Source organism: Culicoides brevitarsis, chromosome 1, assembly GCF_036172545.1.
Source record: "Culicoides brevitarsis isolate CSIRO-B50_1 chromosome 1, AGI_CSIRO_Cbre_v1, whole genome shotgun sequence".
NCBI classification, from domain to species: domain Eukaryota; kingdom Metazoa; phylum Arthropoda; class Insecta; order Diptera; family Ceratopogonidae; genus Culicoides; species Culicoides brevitarsis.
In genome coordinates, this window is record NC_087085.1 from 2,903,465 (window position 1) to 2,927,720 (window position 24,256).

At 25.7% G+C, this 24,256-nt stretch overlaps 1 protein-coding gene across 2 annotated transcripts in view; it reads right to left on the bottom strand.

Annotated features, from left to right (window-relative positions):
• The window catches only part of LOC134831470 (lissencephaly-1 homolog), a 38,442-nt gene that overhangs the window by 1,944 nt on the left and 12,242 nt on the right, over positions 1-24,256 (bottom strand). For both annotated transcript variants that reach the window (XM_063845206.1, XM_063845214.1), the window contains exons 3-4: positions 10,071-10,337; positions 306-763 (exon numbers count right to left, since the gene is read on the bottom strand). In XM_063845206.1, the coding sequence (XP_063701276.1) occupies positions 306-763; positions 10,071-10,108 (496 nt within the window). In that variant the 5' untranslated portion in view covers positions 10,109-10,337. The remainder of the gene's footprint in view (positions 1-305; positions 764-10,070; positions 10,338-24,256) is intronic.

Consider the following 24,256-nt stretch of genomic DNA (forward strand, 5'->3'; position numbering starts at 1 on the left):
TTTTCAATAAATTTATTATTTTTTTTTTTCAAAATACATATTATATTTTTATTTAAAAAACAATTTAATAAAAATATAATAAAAATAATTTAATTTTATTTTAATTCAAATTATTTTTTTAAAATTTAATAATAATTTAAAATTATTTTAAAAATAATTAAAAATATTTAAAAAAATTAATTTATATTTATTAAAATATTTTGTTTAATTTTTAAATATTTTTTTATAATTTATTTTTTTTAATTTCTTAAAAATAAATAAATTAATTTTTTTATCAAAATCTAATAAAAAAATAAATTTCTCACCCAATAATTTTCCTTGCTGATCGAATGCAATATCCTGCACCGAATCAGTGTGTCCTTTAAGCGATCTCTCGTATTCGCCCGTCTCGAAATCCCAAACTTTAATTGTGGCATCCTCCGACGAGGAAATCATTAGATTGAAAACCGGATGAAAAATGACACGAGTAACTGTCGCACGGTGTCCCGTCAACGAAAACTTCTCCGGAGGTCGGGGAATCCATTCGCTGGGCGTGCGTTTTTGTCGACTGGGAGCCCCCTCGATCGCCTCCTTCTCAACTTCCGACAATTTCGCCTCGAGCTCCATCACTTTCTTCTGTAACCGAATGACTGACGTCCATTTTTTCTCCAACAATCCGCCGAATTTGCGCTCCAACTCGTTCGGCATGTCAGCTTCCTTGCGAAAAGCCTCCAACGCATCATTGTAACCGTTACTCCCGAGGTAATCGGCAATCGCTTGGTTTCTGAAACGAAGAAAAAATAATTTATTATTGAAGGAAATTCATGAAAAATTCAAAAAAATCAATTAAGGTGAAGGAACTTTTACAAGTTTTTGTGTTGCAGTCTCATTAATTATTCGATCGCATGACATTTATCGACATCCTTGCCCCAAGTGACGACAAATTCAAAAAATCGTTTTGCATAAACCGGAGACTGAACACAATTTCTAAATAATTGTTATTATTCGCAGTTTTTGCCTCTTTTGCGGCACGCGAGCAAATTTATAACGATGTCATAAAAATAAATTCAAGTCAAGCAAAGAAACCTCAATATGCTTTATTGGAGCGCTTATCGTGTTATTAACATCGATAAACGTTAAAAATACGCGAACGAGAGACACAAGAAGAGAGTTCAACATCCATTCATGCTTGCCAACCATCTTAATTAGGTGAAAAAAATAACTAGAAATTTATTCAATTCGCATTTCTCGTGGCATGGCGAAGCAGAAATAAACAAAAACAAGCGAGTAACTGTTTGTTGTTGTTTGAAAAATTCCCTTGTCTTGTTTATTTATTTTTAAAATTCATTTATTTTCAATGACAACGCGCGTGGCTTTAGCAGTAGCCAAACACAAAGAGCATGAAAATGTTAATAAAAGTAGGTAAAATTTACAAATTCTATTTTTTTAGATCATTTTTTGAATTAATTTTGTGAAATATTATAAGTATATTTTTTTTTGTCTGTCTTTAATTAAAAAAAAATAATAATTAATTTAAAAAATTAAAAATAAATAAATAAAATTAAATTAAAATAATTAAATTAAATTATGAAAAATAAAAAAAAAAAAAAAAATGTCATAAAAATCGTTTTATTTAATATTTTTTTAAATTAAATAATTTTTTAATTTTAATTAATTTTTTTTTTCTATTTTTCCAATTTTAAAAATTTTTTATGTATTTCATTTTAAATTTTTATAAAATTTTTAATTATTATTTTTTTATTTTTTTATTATTTTTAAAATTTATTTTTTTTTTAATTTAAATATAATTTTTTGTATATTTATTAAAATAAATTTTTTTTTTAATCTTTAAAAATTTTTAATTTAAATTAATTTTAATTTTTTTAAATAATTTAAAAATTTATTTTTTTTTATAACTAATTTAATTTTTTTATTTTTTAAATAATTTTTAAATTTTAAAATTTTTATTAAAAATTTGTTTATTTTATTTTAATTTTTTAAAATTTTTTTTAAAAAATTATTTTAATTTTAAATTTTTTAGACATTTTTAAGTTTTTAAAATTTTTAATTGAAAAATTTTTTTAATTTTTATTTAATTTAATAATTTTATTTTTTTTTTATTTTCATAATTTTTACTTTAAAAAAAGTAAAAAAAAATTTTTTTTAAATCTCTTAAAAAAACGAAAAAAATTATAAAAATACAGTTAAGCTCTTTATTTCATGTCAACTTTTAATATTTTATCCCATTTTAAACAACAATGAATTGTCTCGTCGCTTAACCAAGTACTTGTCGTGACCCAAAATATTAATAAGAAAGCAACAACAAGATCAAAGGCGTGACCTTTTTAAATAATTTCAAACCTTAAAATTTTTTTCGAGTGCTTCAAAAAAAGTTTGCGTCAAAACAAATGAGCTCATTAAATTAAATATCACATGCGATGATGATTTAATTTAATTTTTGTATGACGCAAAATTAATTTTGTCAGAGATTATGAGATAATTCTTGCCAGACATGCAAAAAGTGTACGCGGAAATGCCAAAAATTTGAGAGAGAAAGTGTGTTTGAATAAATCGCTGACTTGCGATTTTTGGCAAAAAATTGTAATTTTGCGGGTTGATTGAGGTTTAATTGGGTTCACGAAAGGTTAAATCTATTTTGGGCACGTGTCCAAAAGTGACAGTTTTGGAAAAAATTTTGTTTAAAAAATATTTTTATGGATTTTTTATATAAAAAAATATTAACTTTAATTTTTCAATTTAAAATATTTTAAAAAATAAATTAAATTAATTATTTTTTTGAACCGAAAAAATAAAAAAAATTAAATTAAAAATTAATTGAAAAGAATCATTTAAATTTAATTTACAAAGTATAAAAATTTAAAAATAATAAAAAAAATAAAAAATTTTAAAAGTTTCTAAAAGTTTTAAATTATTTAAATAAAAAAATTTTAAAAATGAAAAAATAACAATTAAATCATTATTTAAATAAAAAATAAAATCTTTGATTTTTCAATTTTTTGAAAAATTAAAAAAAAAATTAATTTAAATAATTAAAAAAATTAAATTAAAATCAATAAAATTATTAAATTTAAAAAAAATATTAAATCAAATTTTATTTAATAATAAAAAAAAAAAATTTAAAAATAATTAAAATAAAAAATATTTTATAAAAAAAAAAAAAATAAAATTAATTTTATAATTTTAATTAATTAAATATAAAAAAATTAAAATATTAAAAATTATTGCAAAATTTAAATTTTAATGTATCACAATCGTCATGGATGCATAACTGATAATAATAAATTCAACATTTTTTGACTTGAAACGCAAGAAAATCTTTGTAAAAAATTATCATTGCATTAAAAATTACTTCCAAAGAGACATGTTGACAAAGTGTAACATCAAAAGTATTGTTCTCAAATGCAATATAAGCAAAAATTTCCTCAAAAATACCTCAGTCAAGACTTAACTTTCAAGAAAAAAGTCTTAAAAATGGTAATTTTACTAAAATTAGTCTCTCTGCTGTTCGCTGCCTTCTTAATAATTGTCCTTTCATCACTTTTGGCTGCTTCTCATACAATCCCGAACCAACCTGAGGCACGAACACAACTCGAACTCATCACGTCGTCAAATTTCACGCAGCAGAAAAACCATCAAAAGCGTCAAAGTTACTTCAATAAATCGCCCGGCGGAGGAAATTCCATCAAAAAAACCAAATTTAATTACATTGACGAGTCTGAACGTGACACATTTTTGTCTCCGATCGACGAAAACCCATCAAATCATCAAAAACATCCCGTTTACGAGACAATTGAACAAAATTTCTCGTCTTCGGTGCCGGTTTATCGTTCTCGTTTTCATGGCGGCGGCGGAGGAATGGATGGCGGAATGTTCGGAGGCGGAGGTCCATCGCACGGAGCTCCTCCATTTTTCGTGGGATTTCCTGATTTTGGGTTCGGAAACGGGGGACATCACAGTGTCGGGCATGGATTTGGAGCAAATGGACCCGTGGCAGGCGTCGGGCATGCAATAAGTATCTTGGATCCGTTATTTTTGATGATAACGTTGAGTTTTATTCTGTTTCTCGTTCATTCGATCTTGGGATTGGTCGATCGCGTGAGATTGCCTGTGGTTAGAGCTCGAATGGATGAAGCGCCTAGCAATGAGATGTTGGATCAAATGATTTACGAGTTGAGAGAAGCTTTTGTGAAACATGGAAATGGCGAAAAAAATGCTCAAAATGTTAAAAAAGTGAATTGAGTTAAATATTTTATGAGATTTTTTTAAAAAATTAGTTGAAAAATGCACAAAAAATAAATAAAAATTGCACGGGTGAAGGAAATTTTTTTTTCTAACAAGTAATTTTTATAATTAAAAAATGTATAAAATTAATTTGAATAAAATTATTAAAAATGTTTTTATATTTTTGTGAGATTTAAAAAAAAATTTAATTTTTTTTATAATTTTTGACATTTTTAATTAAAAAAAAATAAAAAAAAAAATTATAGTTCAGAAACAATTTTGATAATTATTTAAATAATTTCTTTGAAAATTGTTAATTTTATTTTTTTATTTTATTTTTAAAATAATAATCCTAATAAAATTTCATAAATTAAAAAAAAATAAAATTTCGTTGAACATTTATCAGTAAAAAATTTATGAAAATTCATTAAAAAATTAAAAAAAAAATTAAATATTTTTTTTTTTATTTTTAATTTTATTTTAATTTTTTTTTAAAATTAATTTAAAAATTTTTAAAAAAATATAAAAAAAAATATTTTAAAAATATCAGATTATTATTGAAAAAAAAAATTCTTCGAAAAATATTAGTTTTCCTTTCCAAAAAAATTAAATTTAAAATAATAATTCTACTAAATTTTCATTAATAAAAAAATTAAAATAATTCAAAAAAAATTAAATTAATTTTTTTTTAATGAAATTTATTTTAATTAATTATCCAAAGAAATTATTGATGTTTTAATATAATGAAAAATTTTATTAAAAAAAAAAATTCTTTTTAAATAATTTGAAAGAAACGTCAATTTATTGAATTTCGCTCAAATAATTGAAAAATATTTTTAAAAAATAAAAAATTTTGATTGAAATCACTGAACTCAAACCCACACACAAAAAATTCAATCGAAGGGAAAATAATCCATGACGTCAAATAACGGCGCCATCCTTTACTAAAAAACGTGTGGATATTGATTTTCTCCTTTTTTTTATACGTAATTTGTATTAATATCGTCGACATCACCCCATATATGGTCAAGCCATTCCTACCAAAGTCGCAACACGAAACAAGTAAAAAATTGGATCAAATATTCATTTTATGACATCTTTCGAGCTACTTTGCCATTTTTTTACGACACACGGCATTGTTATGCGAAACGACATGATTTTGAGCCTGCCCACTGTGAAACATGTAAAAAAAAATATTTTAATAACAACAAAAGAAAGAACACGAAATGTCGCGGCGCGCGGCAGCAAATGACTCACACATCGCAGTTAGGGAGAAAAATCGATAAAACGGCATTTATTAAGCGACTTAATCTGTTTTCTTGTGCGAGGCATGGCATGACCATGGCCTTGTTTGTAACACATTACCCGATTAATATGATTTTAATCTAGAAACAGTGGCAGAAAATCGTTTTGTCGACATAACTGTTTGAAATTTGACGTAAATTAATCAATTGAGCATGAAGTGAAAAAATTAAAAAAATTAAATTTCGATAAATTTGGAGCGAAAAATTATTTTGCAATAATTTTACAAGATTTAAAAAAATATTTTTGGATTTTTTTATGTTAACATGAGTTAATTAATTAATTAATGACGTGCAAAAATATTTGTTGACAATTTTTATTTTTTTTTATTCTCAGAAGAAACCGCCAAAAGGTCAAATCAATTAAATTTTAAATTAAAACTCACAAATTCCATACAAAATTCATATTTTTTGAAATAAATAAATTTTAAGCTCGTTAAAAAATTTTTTTACAATGCAACTCTAATGATTCAGAGTTCTCGTTACGATAAAAAGACATGTAGGAGGTAATTATCAATTATTCATAAATATTATTATTTACGAAAAAAAAGTTCACATTCATTATTTTGTTGTAAATAAAAATTCTCACGTCAAACAAGACTTACTTGAACATGAATAAATTTAAAGAAAGAAAAAAAATTAAAGAGAGAAAAATGAAATATTTGAGAAGAAACTGAGAAAGTATCATCATTATTTTTATTAATTTAATTCAATTTTTGTATTTTTCTGTGATGACTGTCATCATTATTTTCTGTTAATGTGAAGAAATTGAAATAAATTTTATTTTTATACAGATTTGAAGGCAGATGATCATGAAAAGTGAAAGAAAAATAAAAAAAAATATTTTTTTAAGAAGATTTTTTTTGTTTATTAGAAGGCTTTGTTTTAAGGCGGATTTTAATATTTTTGGTACTTTCTAGATTTATTTAGATAATTTCTCGAAAATTTCTTTTAACTTTCTTGTAATAAATAATAAAAAAATGTTTCATATTTTATTTAAAAAAAAAAGTTAAAAATAATTTGTTTAATTTTTCAATTAAAAAATTTTTTAATAATTTTTTTTAAGTTTAAAATATTTTAATGAAAAAAAAAACTAAAATATTAAAAAAAAATAATTAATTTTTTTTTTTTAAATTATTTAAATTTTTTAAATAAATATTTTTTTTTTATTTTTTATAATTTTTGTATTAATTTTTTTTTAAGTAAAAAATTTAAAATGAAATTTTACTTTTTAAAATTAAAAATTAAAAAAAAAATATTAATGAAAATTTCATTTTAAAAATAAAAATATTTTTTAATTATTATTATAAAAAATTTTCATTTAAATTTTTAATTAATTTTGTATGAAAAAAAATTATTTATTTTTAATTATTTTTTTAAATAAATATTTTTTTATAAAATTTTTTGATTTATTTTTGCATCAAAAAAATTTTTTAATGTACCTAAACATTTTTTAAAAATAAAAATAAATATCTTTAAGAAATTTTATTTCTCAAAAATAAAAGAATCTGAAATAATTTCGAGCTTTTAAATAAATCAAACATTAAGCTCCAAGCAAAAGAAATTCAAAAAATTGAACCGGAAATTCGCATTATTGATCATTAAGCCTTTCCTACTCTCGCAATAAATCAGGTCTACTCAAAATAACGAGTATTCTGGGAGGTTTCTATCCTCCTACTTCAACTACATCATAAATACTTATTTATATATTATAATTATAACATTGGTCGAATGCGATCCATACGTCAAGATAATTTGTATAGCCTCAAGGTAAATAAAAAAATATTTGTTTATCAATAAATATGGAAGTAGAAGACCTAAATAATAATAAGTTAATTCCAACTACATCGCTCTTATTCAACAATTTTTTTTATAGAGACTCACGAAATATTAAATAATAACAAAAGTTAAGGTAACTCCGGAAGTCAAGAGCCGTTCATTCATTCAAAGGAGATAAACAGTTGCTGGTTTTGGATTTTTTTTTTATTTTGAATGCGGGATGAATTATCGAGAAACAAAAATATTGAAAGTAAAATAATTATTTTTTCTTAAAAAGATGATGTCGTAATTAGATTCCAATAATAACAGAAACAAAACAAAAAAGATCATCTGTTTCTTCTTTTTTAATTTTTTTTTTTCTGGTTAATGTCGTCGGTCTCATTTGTCTGCATATGTCGAGCTGACGAACGATTAGTGTCGAATTAGTAACTGTTTAAATAGTGGCTTCCGTTGTTGATATATTTCATGTTTGTAATACTAAAAATTGGGTTAATTGTGTAATTTTTTACAATTTTTCTCAGATATTGGATCAAAACTTTTGAGAGTTCAATGACTTGGCGCCTCAAAAAAAAATCAACATGCAATGATGAATGTCTTTATAATGACAGAAATTATTAATAATTTCAAAAAAATGCAAGTAAAAACTGAAGAAAGACAATTCGAATCTCAACATGCGACATGTTTTTTTAAAAAATTACCGACAATCATCTTTTTTCATATGTTTCACTAAACAAACAAAAAATAATTTTTTGAATAACAATGTTGCCGATAAAATTATTATAAATGTAAATAAATAAACATTTCTTATGCAATCGGATTAATTTTATGAAAAAAATTAAAATGAAGTCGTTGAACGAGGAAAAAAAGTTTGCCACAAGCAAAATATTTACATTGAGATAGGTCATTGATATTATCAACTTAACTCAACTCAACTTCATTATATCAACGGATTTAACAGGTGATTAATGGATTTTTTATTTATTTTCAATCAACTTTTTTTTTAATTAGAGACTTTGGAAAATTAATTCAATTAAGGGCATGACGTATGAATGAAAAAAAAAATTTAATGAGATTGTAATTATGAGCAGAAAAATTAAGACAATGGGGACGGATTGTTTTGTGTTGAATGTTGTACGATTAACCTAATTTTTTTTTACAATATTTACAAAAAAGGTAATTTCTTATTTACTTTCATGGGCGTAATTTTACGATATATAGTTATTAAAGAAAGCCCTACGTGTTGAGAATGAATTTTTGTCAATAATAAAAATTACGAAAGTTTTTTTGTTTAAATTTCTTTTGAAATCGGAGCAGTTTATCATAGTTTGTTTTATATTGCATCGAAATTTTATTAAAAATTTTAAAATTCTTTTTAAAAGAAAAAAAAAATATAAGAATTTTTTTAATAACTTAAAATTAAAAAATTAAAAAAAATTTTTTTAAAATTCACAAAAGAATTTGAGTCTCGAAAAAAATTGAATTTTTTTTTTAAGTTTTAAAAAAAAAATTTTATTTATTTTTTACAAAATTAAAAAGTTCTTGTTCATGATCTTTTATTTAAAAAATTCTTAATTTGTACGATTTTTAAGATTCGAGTTCTCTGATTTTTTCAATATTAGTTGTCAAGTAGTTTGGAAGCAGATTTTTTGTTGCTTTGTAGATGATGGCTTGAACGTTAAAACATTCAAAATATTTAATTCAGCATTTTTAGAAGTGTTTCAATTTCATCCTTTTTGTTCAAAAATAAAATGCAGTAGTCAATATGTGTTCCAATCATACATTTGTAAAGATTCAGTCTTATTTGTGATGGCAATTTTTTTCTATTCAGGTTCAGGAAACCAACTTTTCGTGAGATTTTGAGCTCATCGTGTTCTATTGAGGTTGACTTCTTTCTTGTAGGTTTTTCAAAATTCATCCATATTTTTTTGTTGTAAGTTTCGTATCTTAAAATTATTGAATCCAAAAATCTGTTAAAAAATACTTAAGAAAAATAATATTAATAATAAATTAAGAAAATTTCATGAGAAATAATTTTCAAGAAAAATTTCAAAAAAATTCCTTCTTAACAATTCACACGAAAAAATCATAAAATTTCTCTTAATTAATGACTTGAATGACTAAACAAAATATTTCGTCATGATCATATTTGTATCACGAAAAAATGCACTAAAATATTTTTTACCTCCTCTGCAGATGACTTTCAACACTCAATTTAACAAAAGCTCTTGTAAAATCGCATTGTTTGTAATTTCATATCATCATTAGCCTTCATTGTTATTTATTTATATTTTATTTCATATTATTTTCAATGACTTGTGATTGAAAGCAAATCGCGTTTCTTTTCTTCCGCGGCAATGACTCAACTTCTATCGTCAATCAAGAAAACTAGCAGGTGACAGACTTGTTTATGGAATGGTTATCATCACTTTTGCATATAAGATTCTTTTGATGATGCAGGCGGTCGAGGTAGGAGGTTTATTTATTTACTATTATTGTTATTACAAACGACGACTGATGTAATAAAATGATAGACTTATGTTTTATTTTGCGGTTTTGCAAAAAAAAAAAATTAAAGAAGAAGCGGAGAAATTGAAATACGTGTTTTAGTTACGTAAAAAAATTGGATGTCGTAAGAAAAGTTTCTTGCTTCAATAAAATTTGTACTGTGAGAAAACACCGGCAAATTACTTGTAAAAATTTTTTATGTGACAAATTACTTTTTTTTTAGGTTTTTGCAAAACATGAAAAAAAATTGAAAGTTATACTTACAATTCCTCGCGCTGCCGTTGTGACAACACCATTTTCATTTCTGTATTTTGTAAAAATATTTTTTCGACACTATTTTTTTAGGTAGATTTTTTTTTTGCCTTATGATAAATAAATATATCACTCAAATGCTTGTCTATGAAATAAATATATTCGCTGGATTTGGATTCGATTTTTTTTCTCTTAAAATAATTTTTTTTCTTCGGTATTGTTAAAATGATTTTTTTTATTCACTACTAAACACTTGATCTTATCCCGAACTTCACTCATCTGGAAAGAAAAAAGAAAAAGAAATTTATTATTAAAAATTATATTCATCCGGTTTTTATTATTGATGAGGTTTGACATGAATAGTCACTTAACACAAAACCTTCTTCTCTTATGCAAGTCAGTTAATTACAAGGTACATGACCAATGCCCATCTAAAACCATCCATTATTACTTAACACTTTCGCATCCATCAGCAACGTACAAGGCAACACCTTTTAATCATTTCTAACATAACCAGTGAAATTATTTTTTATTAAAATCATTCATAATCTGGGTTTGTGAATGGAAAGAAATGAAAAAAAAAATGAAGTGAAAGAGTCGTTTTACATGAGAGACAAATTTAATTTTATACCACAAACTATTAAAAAAAATTTCCTCAGGCTTTTCTGCACTTGGTCAGTTTTGAAAAACACGAAAACTAAATTTAGTTCCTCATGATTGAACTCAGAAGAATCAGCAGAAATGCCAATCCAATCACTGTAAGTCCAAAGTAAAATTTTCCATAAGCTTCTTTATTTCCTTGCTTCACTGAATTGGGGACAAAATTCACTTAGGTGTATAATGTTTCTTTTCTACCGAGGCTTTGTTTAGAGTGAAAGTGATAGAAAAGAAGTACGAAGTGCATTGACTGAAAAATAGCAACAATCACTTTTACTACCTTGCCTTAGCTTGTAAACTTATCACAAACCGATCAGAATGCAAAGGAAAAATTTCTTGAAAGTAACTTTTTTTTTAATCCTATTTAATTATTGAATGAACTCTCGCGGAGAAATAGGAAATATCGAGTTACTTATCGCACTAATTATCGAACTTTTTGGCTTCGTATGAACTCACTTTTCAGTTAAAAAAATAAATTATTTTAAACCACGGCAAAATAGTGTCAACGTAAATCCAATTAAGAGATTAAAATACGAGCCGGCGGTTTGTTTAATGTTTGACCAAACCCAAACAAATTCTACAAATCACAATTTTTGTAACATTATGATTTTTTTTTGAGGAAGGTTCAATTAATGAAAATGTTTCAAGTTTCATACTTTAAAATTAGAAAACATTTTTAAAAATAATTTATTGAAATTTTCTTATGAAAAGTTCAAAAAATTCATTAAAAATTTATTAGTTTAAAAAAATAAATTGAAAAAACTTTTAAAAATTTGAAAATCGCTTCATGCTAATTCAAATTAATTTTTCATTTCTATTCGAAATAAATTTATAAAAATTAAAAGTTTTGAAATTTTTTATAATTTGTCAAAAATTTCTATTTTTGAACTAAAATTTTTAATTTTTTATTTGAAAACTTGATAAAAATTTGAAAATCGCTTCATGCTAATTCAAACAAATTTTTTATTTTGATTAAAAATAAATTTAGAAAAATTAAAAGTTTTAAATATTTTCATAATTTGTGAAATTTTTTCTATTTTTGAACTGATATTTTAAAATTTTTTATTTGAAAACTTTTTTAAAATTTGAAAATCGCTTCATGCTAATTCAAACTAAAACAAAGAAAAAACTTTTTTTCACTGCCTATACCTAAAACTTGTCTCGCAAAACTCATGAAATTTGATACATTTAATCAGCTGTTCCATTTTTCAAAACTATTTATGTTACAAGTCACTTTTTTGTTGTCTTAAAAACACTAAAAACATTATATTAAATACAAAAAGATCACGACTTCATATTGACATGATTCCATAAAAATGAAATATTTACATTCAAAATTCACTCAAACATCTAATTACGAATGCAAATGCATGCTCGGTAGTTTTCTCGGATAATAATTACTCGTCATATAACAATATTTTTAAATGTATGTTTGGCGGTTTGCATTTTTCGCGCGCATTTCCTGATCATGGAAATGTTCCATTTTTTCTCTTCTCTTACATGTTAATATTTACATATTTTCAATTTCACGTATCATTAAAATTTTTTTAAGTCATGCAAAATTGTGCAATGAGCTTCAATGAGAATAAGAGTAGAAAAATAAAACAAAAAGTACCTGATGATATTTTATCTTACGTCATAATAATTGCTCTTTGAGTTGAAGCTTGAATGAATGATTTTTTTTATAAATTATTTTTAATGGAATTTGACAACTACAAAGGTTAAAAACGTGCATTTTTGCACCTATTTTTAATTTGTTCGACGTTTTTTTTTGTTTATTTAGAGTGGCATGAGAACAAGTGATCATCAATGGAATTCTTCTTCTTGAAACATAATTTGTAGTTGTTGTGTAAGACCCTAACTACGAAAAGGTGAATGATTGTTACAAAGTAACAATAAAATTTGTATCATCCACGTTGATCTTTAAATTAAGTATTAATGAGAGGAATAAACTAAAGTCGTGACAAAGCTCTTGATATCTCGGTATTTCAATGAATTTCGCTTTTTATACGGTTTTTGCACTTTTAACAGAAAAAGTTAGTGTCAAGTGTTGAACCTGCTGAGAAAAATTTTACTTTTACAAGTTTGAATTAGCGAAAGGCGATTTTCAAATTTCAACTGTCAAATGTTTTATTTAGACAGGAAACACATTTCAATGTTACATAACCTCAAATCTATGGAATTTATTAAAATCATAGCGACGATTAAACGACAATTAACTTCCATCAGGGTCACATCACACGCAATCGTATAAAATAAAAATCAAAACTAATTGCCGGCTACTTGTTCATTTCTCTACCCATATATCGAGCTAATAACACAGCAGATAACAAAAACACATTCAAATCTCTTTCATTTGGTTAAATTTAATGTTCATAGCACGCCCTCATAATGATCGCGCGCATCTCGTAAATAGTTATTATTATAATCGTTTTAATATTATTACCATCTATCACAGCAGCGAAGTGCTTACTTTCACCCAAAACATAAGAAAATAACAGATAAACATCTTACTGTGTCGCGCTGTTTAACGCTCCAAAGAAGACGTTGACAAGATGCGCCAGACAGAAAAAACAAGAAGAAGAATTTCGACAACGACACAATTTTATGAAGAAGTTATTTTTTCATTTTTTGAAGAAGCGCGTCTATTATTAGAAATGCAGTTACACTCCCTGCGATTTATTTTCTTTCTTGCATGAGTCACACGCACGCGATGCAAAGCGATGAGACAAATCCCACACAGTATTTACGTTAATAAATTGATTAAGAAGAACAGTGATTTGCATACAATGTGAGAAAATTCCTGACTTGATGAATTAAAAGGGCAGACGAAGAAGACACGAACAATAATTGGAAGACGAGCAACATATGTTGTTATAACTTCCGCCACTATATTACGTGTCAGTCTTCCTGTATTTCCCTATAATTTTGGTTTTTAATTACAAATTTGCGATACTTTCTGAGAAACTTTATTTTGTTAATCCTATCCTATACTTATAATGAATTTGAAATCGGTTTTTGAAGAATGAGATGACTCAGTTCTCAAAAATCGATTTCAAAAAGTAATTTTAATTAACATATTTCAATGAAATCGATATTAAAGAATCAAAAAAATGATTTTCAGATTCTTTAATATCTCAAAAAGTTATAACGAATCTCAAAAATTGATTTTTGGAACCTAAGCTATCCTTCCATACTCGAGATTTTGAAATTTTTACCAAAAACTTTTGGTAGAATTGATTTTATGAATATGAAAGGATAGCTTAAAGTCCAAATATCAATTTAAAGATTCGTTAAAACTGATTTCATTGAAATATGTTACATACACCAATGTCACCAAACATAAAAGCTACTATCCATGTCAGTATCATCTTCAACTTCCTCCGTAACCTTCAAGTATTTCTCCCGTATTTTTTCTCGACATACGGGACACTTCCTCCCCGTTTCTTCCGTCATAATTTTCGCACAATTTTTGCACGTACAAAAATGCATACAAGGCACATACAGGATTTCGCTGCGACTTTCCTTGCAAATTACACAATCTGGTTCCTTGAAGATCCTCGTTGATGAAATGTTTTCAGTTCGTCTTCTTGGGCGCCATGTCTTGATGATTTCAGATAACGCAAGACATGTTACTGAAACTACGATGATGATGATTATAAAGAGTATCACAGAAGCGCTTAACACCCATAGCAACTTCCCGATGTAAAGTGTCACGAAAGCAAGAAGCTTCACAGCCCAAACGAAGGTATAAAAACAACCAAAAACTGTGATTGTTAGAAAGAGTAAAATGGCAAATGTAACACCAATTGGACCCATACTGAACTGAACTCTGAATTGGAATGATGTTGCTTTTAAAGATTGATTTGACAAATTTTGATGATTCATACGAGATCCTCTTTTGGATATGAAACAAGGAGAAAGTTGGAAAGAACCCAAAAACTGGATCGTGATGAGAATGCAGGCTATAAATTGCAACGAACGATGCACTTAATCACACAGAAGTCATTTTATGCCCCTTTTTTAACGACTCTCGATGTTTTTTCATTTCAGGTAAGTAGTAAGTGTTTTTACGCAGAAACCTGTCTCGAAAAAATATCAAATTTCACAGAAATTGTTCCTCGTCGTGTTTATTTCTTCATTAAATTATTTATAGATGAAGAAATAAAACCGCATGTATTTTTAGAGAATGAGACAAATGGACAAAACGAGGTGCGTCATAACATCACATTATGAAGACAAATAACGAAACGAGTGTTTGTTAATGTTTTAGACCTTTCGACTTTCATTCCCGTAGGAATCGTTTGAACAAACAAAACATGACCTTTGTTTCCATTGTTCTCGAAAACGAAATAAAAATCCAACGCATGAGAACACGATTTATCAAAAAACAAACATGAGCCTCCCATTAAATTGAATTAAAACTCACACAAGTGTTCTAAGTGCTTTTCAATTGAAATTCATTTCAAAATCATCTCAAGCACGCCGCTGCCGCACAAAAAGTTACGTAACTGATTAAGTTATAGGTAATTGTGAAAAATGTTCCAAGATTAAAATGTTAAGTGCGTAATAAATCTTTATTGATTACTCATTCACTTTACTCGTGTTGGAAGTTGCAACCGTTATACGACACGCTACGCGCGGGGGGTTACAAAGCTACAGTTTCATGTCAACCGGTAAATAAAAGCATATGCAAAAAAACTGTTTTTATTATATGAATAACGCACACCTTCCTTAATTTGCAAAGTTTTAATGAGCAAGGTCTTTAAAGTAGATCAAAGTGCAGTTAGTTTGCAACTTAAAAAACATATTTCTTTTCCCGCCGTCGGAATGTGTCAATTAATGGATTTATCTGACAAGAGCATTGTGATTGATTGTCATTTCCAGCGATTTGCAACTCGATAAATTTCTGCAATGTCGTTAAATGCGGATTTAAATGATTTTTGGTAAGAATATTGATCTTATATTTTATGAATTTTTTAACAGGTAAGTTTTTTAATTGATTTTGACAATTGAAGAAATAAATAATTGATTTTTTCATATTGATGGTTACAATAATTTTTATTAAACCAGGACTTAAATTTATACAATAAATGACATCAATTAAAAGGACTTGATTACTAAATAATCATAACATCTTATATATAAAACATATTGATGGTTAAACCAATTTGATGATTTTGAACAAAAAAAATCAGAAAGGAGAAGCTTTACTCTTGAAAAGGTTAATAAAATGAAATATCTTGGAGTTTTGATAGATGAGATACTATACTTTAAACTTTTAGTTTAAAGATGATATCAAAGAAAGTCTATTTCATGACTCGAATGAAGAAAATGCTTGATAAAGAAACGAAAACCTCACATCGATTACTGAAGTTCGATAATGATGCTAATGAATGACGAAGACTTGAGAGCAATTCAAAAGATCTGTAACAAGGCATTGAGATCCATTTTCATATTTTAAAAAGTTCAGCTTGATGCACTAAAATTATACAAAAATAAAAGCTGATTACTTTCTGAATATGTAACAGACAAATTGACTACAGTGGGCGATATTTAACAAAAAATTCAATAAGAAAGATTAATTAATAAGAAACAACAACAAAAAATGTCATAGGGCACACGTAACGCCCGTAAAATTTATTGATGTAACAGGACCTTTCTCTTTCTTTTAAACATTTCAAGAGAAAAACAGTTTTATGGGCTCGCAACATGTTCGATAATGTTCGAATAATGTAACAGATGTCAGTTACTTTACATTTAGAATAAACATAAATTCACTTTCACCTTACATTTTAGCAAGTTACAGATCGTACTTAATTTAAAATGTCATTAATGTCTTTATTACATGACCAGATCAGTGCATTAATGAGTTCAATATATTATGTAAAAAATTTTATTTTAAATATTTTTTAATTCTCAGAAAGACCCGTATGAATTTTGAACAATAATAAAACCTGTTGTTTACCCATACAAGGCAATTTTTTGAACAAGTAAATATCTCAGATCATAATCGATTTGAAAATCTAGGACTGATCGTGCAAAAATTTACCAAATCTGTAACTTGTATAATTGATTGCTTTTTCGTACATTTATTTCAAATGAACAGAAAAAAAGCAATAAAATATTTTTGATCGAGTTGTTGTTGTTATAATGTTTTGTTATTGCATTATTATTATTATTTAAACATTTTACATTCAAAAAATAATTTATTGCTCTTTTAATAATATTATTAGCGTTAAATATTTCACTTGCTTTGTTTTTGCTTTTTTGCAATAAATATCTTAACAACATAATTAAAAGAGGCATAAATATTATTTTTATTGCAAATTCAAATGAATTATATCCAAAGTTTGAACCTTGATACGTCTGGATCTAAATATCTCTTCAAGCTACAATTAAAACACGATCTTAATAGTGTTTGACAGGTCAGTTACTTCAAACGATAATTGTTTGATGAGTCAATCCAATCAACTTAAAAGACTTGACGATCTCTCGATAGATCAAGGTTCATCCTCATTAAATATTTCTCGCTAACTATTTTTTGAAAGTATTCAATCAAAATCATTAAAAAAAATAAAATAAAAAGGAAGGAAGATGATCATCTAATAATGATAGCACATCGCGATCATAAAACAATTTACGTGCCTTGAATGTTTGTTCGGCAAAAAACGTGAGAAATGTGCAGCATGACCAAAGACTGAAATGCTGAAGAATAATAAACAATTCAAGGTAACAATTTTCTATTGTTTTTCCAACTAAATTTATGATAATGACGAAGAACTTTCCATTCAGTTATTAATACAATTATTCACTGTTGAAGAAAATGCAAAAGTGGTCAATCAATAAACAATTCAAACTTAACTAAAAGTGAAGGTTGCCAAGCCTAAAAATTGCTCAAATTATTTCATTCAAGTGCATTATAATGGAAGTGTCATTCGTAACCAATCAAAAAAGAATCGTGAGTTGGTAAGTTATTTAATCATTTAAATCTTTGGATTTATGTCTAAAAATTTGTCATATAATCCCATGTTTATTATTTAATCTCTTTTAAAAAATTGCAATAACTTTGCATTTATCACGACTTACCTTCGTAAGTTTACACAAAATTTCTCACAGACAATTTTTCACACATTTCACTAATTCAGTAAATTTTCCCCGAGTAAATTGTGTGATTACCGTGATTTATGGAAAATTGTCTTGCTCTTGAACGTAGGAAGCAAAGAGTGAATAAACTTCACTTTCAAGCAAAAAAAAACGTAGAAAAAAACAGAATGTTGGCAATGCAACTGCAAAAATAGACTAGCATAAATAAAATAAAATGATTTAATAATAAAAGCAATTTCATGCTAAAAAAAACTTGTCGTTGCAAGAATGGGAATGTAATGTTTACATTTTTAGCAAGACTTTGCTATTATCTCATTTTTTACATTTATTATATAAAAAACTGAATTATGATAAATTTTATTATTAATTATCATTTCTTTGGATTCCAATCGATCGAGATTACAGACAGACCATAATTTGCCATTAAATAGCTTAAAAAATATATTTTTGCAATTTATTTCTTCATAAGCCTTTCAAACAAATAAATTATAAATATTTTATTTATTTATTTAATTCATTTCGAGCCAACGAGCAATCAAGCAAAGCAACCTGTCATAAATGCTTTTGCAGTTTTATTTTTTAAATGACAGTCCAAAATCGTAATTCACCGAGCAAAATCTAATAAATAATAAAATATAAACCACCTTCCATTTAATAAATAAATAACGCAGCGTTGGAGTTTCATTTTTAACTCGGCAATTCATCAGACAGTAATGTCTCTTTTAAATCGTTGATGAAATGATGCGATAAAAAAGTATTATTGCTTAATTATTTTTAAACATAAACAACGATCATTGTTGTGATTTTTATCTCTCAACTTTTTTTCTGTAATTTTTCAAATAATTTTCTTCTTGATAAATGACAAGACAAGAAATGGAAAATTTATCATAATTGTACGTGCTTGATAGATATTATTATTTTTATCAGGTACTATTATTGCATTGTAAACGATGACCATAAATTTTTTTCTATCATTTTGCAGCAAGAAACGTCGCTCAACATGTCCATTATGAGTCAAGTTATGAGTATTCACGTACAAGGGAAAAGACAGAGACAAGCAGTTCTCGTACGTGAATGCATTTTTCATGATTTTCACTGAAGGTTTGATTGTTTTCAAATGAAAAATGTAGGTTTTTGAAACTAACTAATGGATTTTTTATTTTTAGGAATTTTATTTTTTCAGAAATTGTCTGAGTTTGAAGCATCAGCTGGATTTTATGAACTAAAGTTAATGCACAAAAATAATTTTCTTGAATTAGCTTCAAAGCTTTCATTTCAAGAAAGAACTTTCAGAATGCATTCAATTCTATGGGTTGATCTACAAAAGCATCAGTTGGATTTCATCAGTTGAAGTTCATTCGAATCAGTTCAGAAGCAATTTCTCTTATTTGCTCTCAACAGTTTTAGATTCAAAGCTTTCATCTCAAGTAAGTTGATCTACAAAAGCATCAGTTGGATTTTATCAACTAAAGTTCATTCGAATCAGTTCAGAAGCAATTTTTCTTATTTGCTCTCAACAGTTTCAGCTTCAAAGCTTCATCTCAAGTAAGAACCTTCAAAGTTCATTCAATTCTATGGTTTGATCTACAAAAGCATCAGTTAAGGTTAATTCGAATCAGTTCAGAAGCGATATCTATTTCAACAGTTTTAGCTTCATAGCTTTCATCTCAAGTAAGAACCCTTAAAATTCATTAAATAAGATTGAAATCCAAATAGCTTTTCTGAGGGACTTAAATGTGAGAAACTCAACAGATTGTAGTTCCCAAAACTCGTGAATTCAAATGATTCTTTAACAGATCTTTTCCAAGTAATGATCTTAAATCGTGAATAAACTTCAAGACTTTAAAGTCTCAGCATCATCAAGTTAGAAAGCATCGTTCTGAAAGAACTTTCCTCTTAGCTTAAACAATTTCAATCCGTTCTCCATTCCTTCCTAATAGCTCTGTAATAACCTCGTAATGCCTCCGTAACGAGTTTCTAATTTCTTCACTTCTATCATCACTCAATTCGCTACATTATACGATAAACGTAATGATAATGATGATAAAAAAACAACACAAAAACACACGTTAGTTATTAATAAAAACTTTCCCATAAAAATATGGGCAAGTCTCGTGTTTTGTGTTTTCTCATAAATAACTACATGAGTCGATGCAAAATCGCTGTGTGATTGCATATCAAGTCTCTTGTCTCTCTTTCTCGTTATTATTATTTATATTTACGTTGATTTGTTGTTCATGTTCACAAACTTATAAAACTATGATTTTACATTGTAACATTTTTTTCAAGACAACACAATTAAATGATCTCGGGAATTTCGAAAAAAGGGCAAGTCACTTCTCTTCTATTTCTTGTACGAAGAAGAAGAAAAAAGTTGTTAACAATAGTTGTCTAGCTGCTTTTTTTGTGCGGTATGTGATGATGCGTTCATCAAAAAAATAAAACCATCTCGTTCAATGATGCATTAAGCGATTTTTTTTATTCTTCTTTGTGATGATTATGCAACAAGAGTTTCTTCTTCTCCATTTGGATTTTTTCATAAAAGCAATTCGTATCCATGCGTGTACATTTTGCTCCAACAATGGAAAGATGTCTGTCAAGGGCATGACAATCAAGATAATGACGACTATTTTGTTTTGTATTAGGAAATAGTGGTTTTCATGTTTCAAAGCTATTGGAATGTGGATCGAACCTTGATAAGAATATGTTAGATTTGAAATTTACATAAAACGACAATTTTTTTCTTCAAACTTTCTCGCGTTCCATTCTACATTTCTCTTCTCGAGACGTCATAAATTTTTATGTCATAATTAATAGTTTTATACCACACACCTGAGTCTCTTTGATTATCTATCGCTTTGGTATTGTTCCAACTGTGGCATACAAAAAAAAAACAATGAACATTTTTTGTGATATTCTGATAAAAAAAAAAACATGTTTCAATAGTGCAAAAGTTACGCGGTCGTATGAATTGTTGCAAAAACAGTAAGAACTTCCGTTAACAAACATATGAACGAATGGAGAAGAGCTCAACAAACAGTCGGGAATTAAAAATAAACAATGAGAAGCCCAACATGAAAATCTACCGCGATCATGTTACTTCTTAAAAAAAATGAACGAACGACTAAGCGATAATAATAGCAGCAGAAATAACAACATGAGTTCTGCAAGAAAAAAAACTATAAAAAAATAAATGGCATTTCCCACTTCTCGTCTAAAGGTTTTATGTACGGCTTCATTTTTTTATCTATTGGCAATATATTTTATGAATGTGAAGAATATAAACAACAAAGTGTACATACAATGCAGTTTTGTTGACGCAATTGACCGCATAATAATTTTTTTTATTAAAAAAAAAATATTTGAAAAAATTGTTTTGAAGGGTTTTCTGTCTGAATTCAATTAATTTTTTTTTAGAATTTTTTAAAAATAAAATTAAAAATTTCTTATTATTTTTCATGGATTTTAAAATTAATTTTAATTTAATTTAAAATTAAATAAAATAATAAAATTATTTTTTACTGTAAATTAATAAAATTATTGAAAAAAAAAATAATTTTTGTAATTAAATTTAATAAAAAAAATTAATTAATTTTAAATTTTAAATTAATCTAAAAAAAATTTTGAAAAAAATTTTTTAAAAATTTTATTTGAAATATTTTTTTATAATTAAATCTATTGAAAATTATTTTTTCTTTTAAAATATAAATTTGTTAAAAATATTTTTAAAAAAATGAATTTTGAATAGATTTTTTTTAATTGTTTTTCAATAAAAATTTTTTGAATAAATTGATTAAATTAAATAATTTTTTTTTTAAATTAAATTAAAATAAATTAATTTATTAATTAAATTTTATTTATTTTTTTTTAAATTTAATTAACTTAATTTATTTTTTTTTAATAAAATACAATTTTTATACTAAAATATACACATAAAAAATTATTTTTTTCTTTCAAAAATTTAAAAATTAATTATTTAAAAAAATATAAATTTTTTTTTAATTAATTTTAAAATCTATAAAATTTAATTTAAAATTTTTAATTTAATTTTTAAAATAATTCTAAAAAAATCGTAATTTGATTTTAAAATGCGCTTGAGTCTTTTCATATAAATAATTTTAATAAATAAAATATCATTCATTTGTTTGCATTGCAACTTCATATCTCTTTCACAAAAAAAAAAATAAAATAAAACAAAATGAATGAACCATTAAAGAGAACAAAACATGTGAGTGAGCACCGAAACATATGTTACAAGACCTACGCGAAAAAAAAAATACTTTCTGATATGCAATAGTTGCATTGTTCTTTCCAGCGATAAAGTGTTTTAACGCAAAATTTACCTACATGCTTCGCAGCGCAATGCATCTGGTTACCGCGCGAGAGAACGATAGAGATGCAATCCGAAGCCACATGCGTGACCAAATCAATTAACTCATCTATATGCTCTAGTTTACATAATTCTCTTTTTTTTTGCATAAAAAAAATCCAAGGTTTTTACTTACGACACCTTATTTGGATGCAGCGAAATTACATCAACCTCAGGATTTTGCCAGACTGGAATTTTTCGAAAAATTTTTTGCGTGAGCGGATCTCGATTTCTATCTGTTTTGATTAAAAAAACATAGAAGAACAACAAAAAGTTGCGAAATCGAGGAAATTGCAGCATAAATGAACGTTTATGTTCTTTTAGTAACGAACAAATAGCAGTAAGCATGAAACATTTGTCTTGCCTCAAGGGGCAAACAAATGGTCATGAAATGGTCGAAGATAATTGAAATCTGTTCGTATGAAGTTTAAACGTATGGAGAGAAAAAACGGTAAAATTTACAGCCTGAAGTTGTTCTCTTTTTCAGTTGCAGAAAAGGAAAGGTGTAAGTAAAATTTTTAAAATGACAAAAAATGACAGTTACAAAATTTGTAAATCGCTTTTTGTTAATTCAAATTTACAATTTTAAAAAATTATTTAATTATTTTTTTAAAAAAAAAAAAAATTAATTTAATTTATTTAATTTTCAAAATTAATATTAAAGTTTGAATTAGCGTAAAAATTTAAATTAAAATATTTTTTTAATTAATTTTTTAATTTTGAATTAGCGTGAAAGCGATTTACAAATTTTTAACCACAAAAAAAAAATTTTAAAATTTTTAGCTTAAAAACTTGAACATCAACGTTTGAAAAATCAAGCAAAAATTCTTCTTCAATGAATCCAAACCAAGCAAAATTTAACAAAAATGCCTCAAAAGCCCTTTTAGCCCTTAAAAATTTAAATCCGCTACTGATTCCAATACATGAATGTCCAAATCTGACATAATAATTTCTCGCGTAATATCATAAAAGCATAAATTTGCATCGCCATCGCAAAGCGAAAGAAGAAAGTAAAACATCACGACTTTTGGCTTCCCATAAGTGAATAAATGGCATAATTAGATAATTTAATTATCATTAAGCTCTCTATTCTCTCGGAAATTAATTTAAATTAAAATCCATGCAATTTGATAAGCGTTGCTTTTATTTACTTAAATGATCGTTTTTTTATTATTTTTTTTTTTGCATTGAATTTCATTCATGAAAGCCAGAAATTATCATTTCTCTATCAAAAAGTGATTTTCAATGTAAGAAAAATGTGGAGAAAAATAGGCGCATGATGCACGAACTCTCCAACTTTGATTCCATTCAACTATTCTTCGTGTGCTCGAGTCGGCTCGTGATTCTCAGTGTCTCAGGGAAATAATAAATAACAGAAAAAATGTGAGCTAATCATATTGTTTTCATCTATCGCGCTTTGTTACATTGTACTTTTTTTCTTGTGAGGTCGAAGCAATGAAGAAAAATGTTTCATTTTACAACTATTTTAATTTTTTAAAAATTTTCTCAGTTTTTTAAATAAATTTTTCAGAAAATTATTTTAAAAGTTCTAAAAATTACTTTTTTCTTTTAATTAAATATTTTTTTTACGAAATTTTGAAAATGTCAATTCAAAAAATGACAGTTAAAAATTTGAAAATCGCTTTTGTTAATTCAAATTTACAATTTTAAAAATTAATTAATTAAAAAAAAAAAAATTAATTTTATTTTAATTAAATTTAATTATTTTTTTAAATTAATTAATTAAATTTCAAAATTTTAATTTAATTATTTTTTTTAAATTTTTAAATATTAATTAAAAAATTTAATTTTAAATTAAATTAAATTAAAATATAATTAATTTTTTAAAATTAATTTTTAAGGTATGAATTAGCGTAAAAGCGATTTTCAAATTTTTTAACTGTCATTTTTTGAATTGACATTTTCAAATTTTTGTCTTAAAAAATTCTTAATTAAATGAAAAAAATAATTTTTAGATTTTTTTAAACAATTTTGAGAAACTTTTATAAAATTTTATTTTAAAAACTTCAAAAAATTTAATTAAAAATTTTAAAAAAGTTGTAAA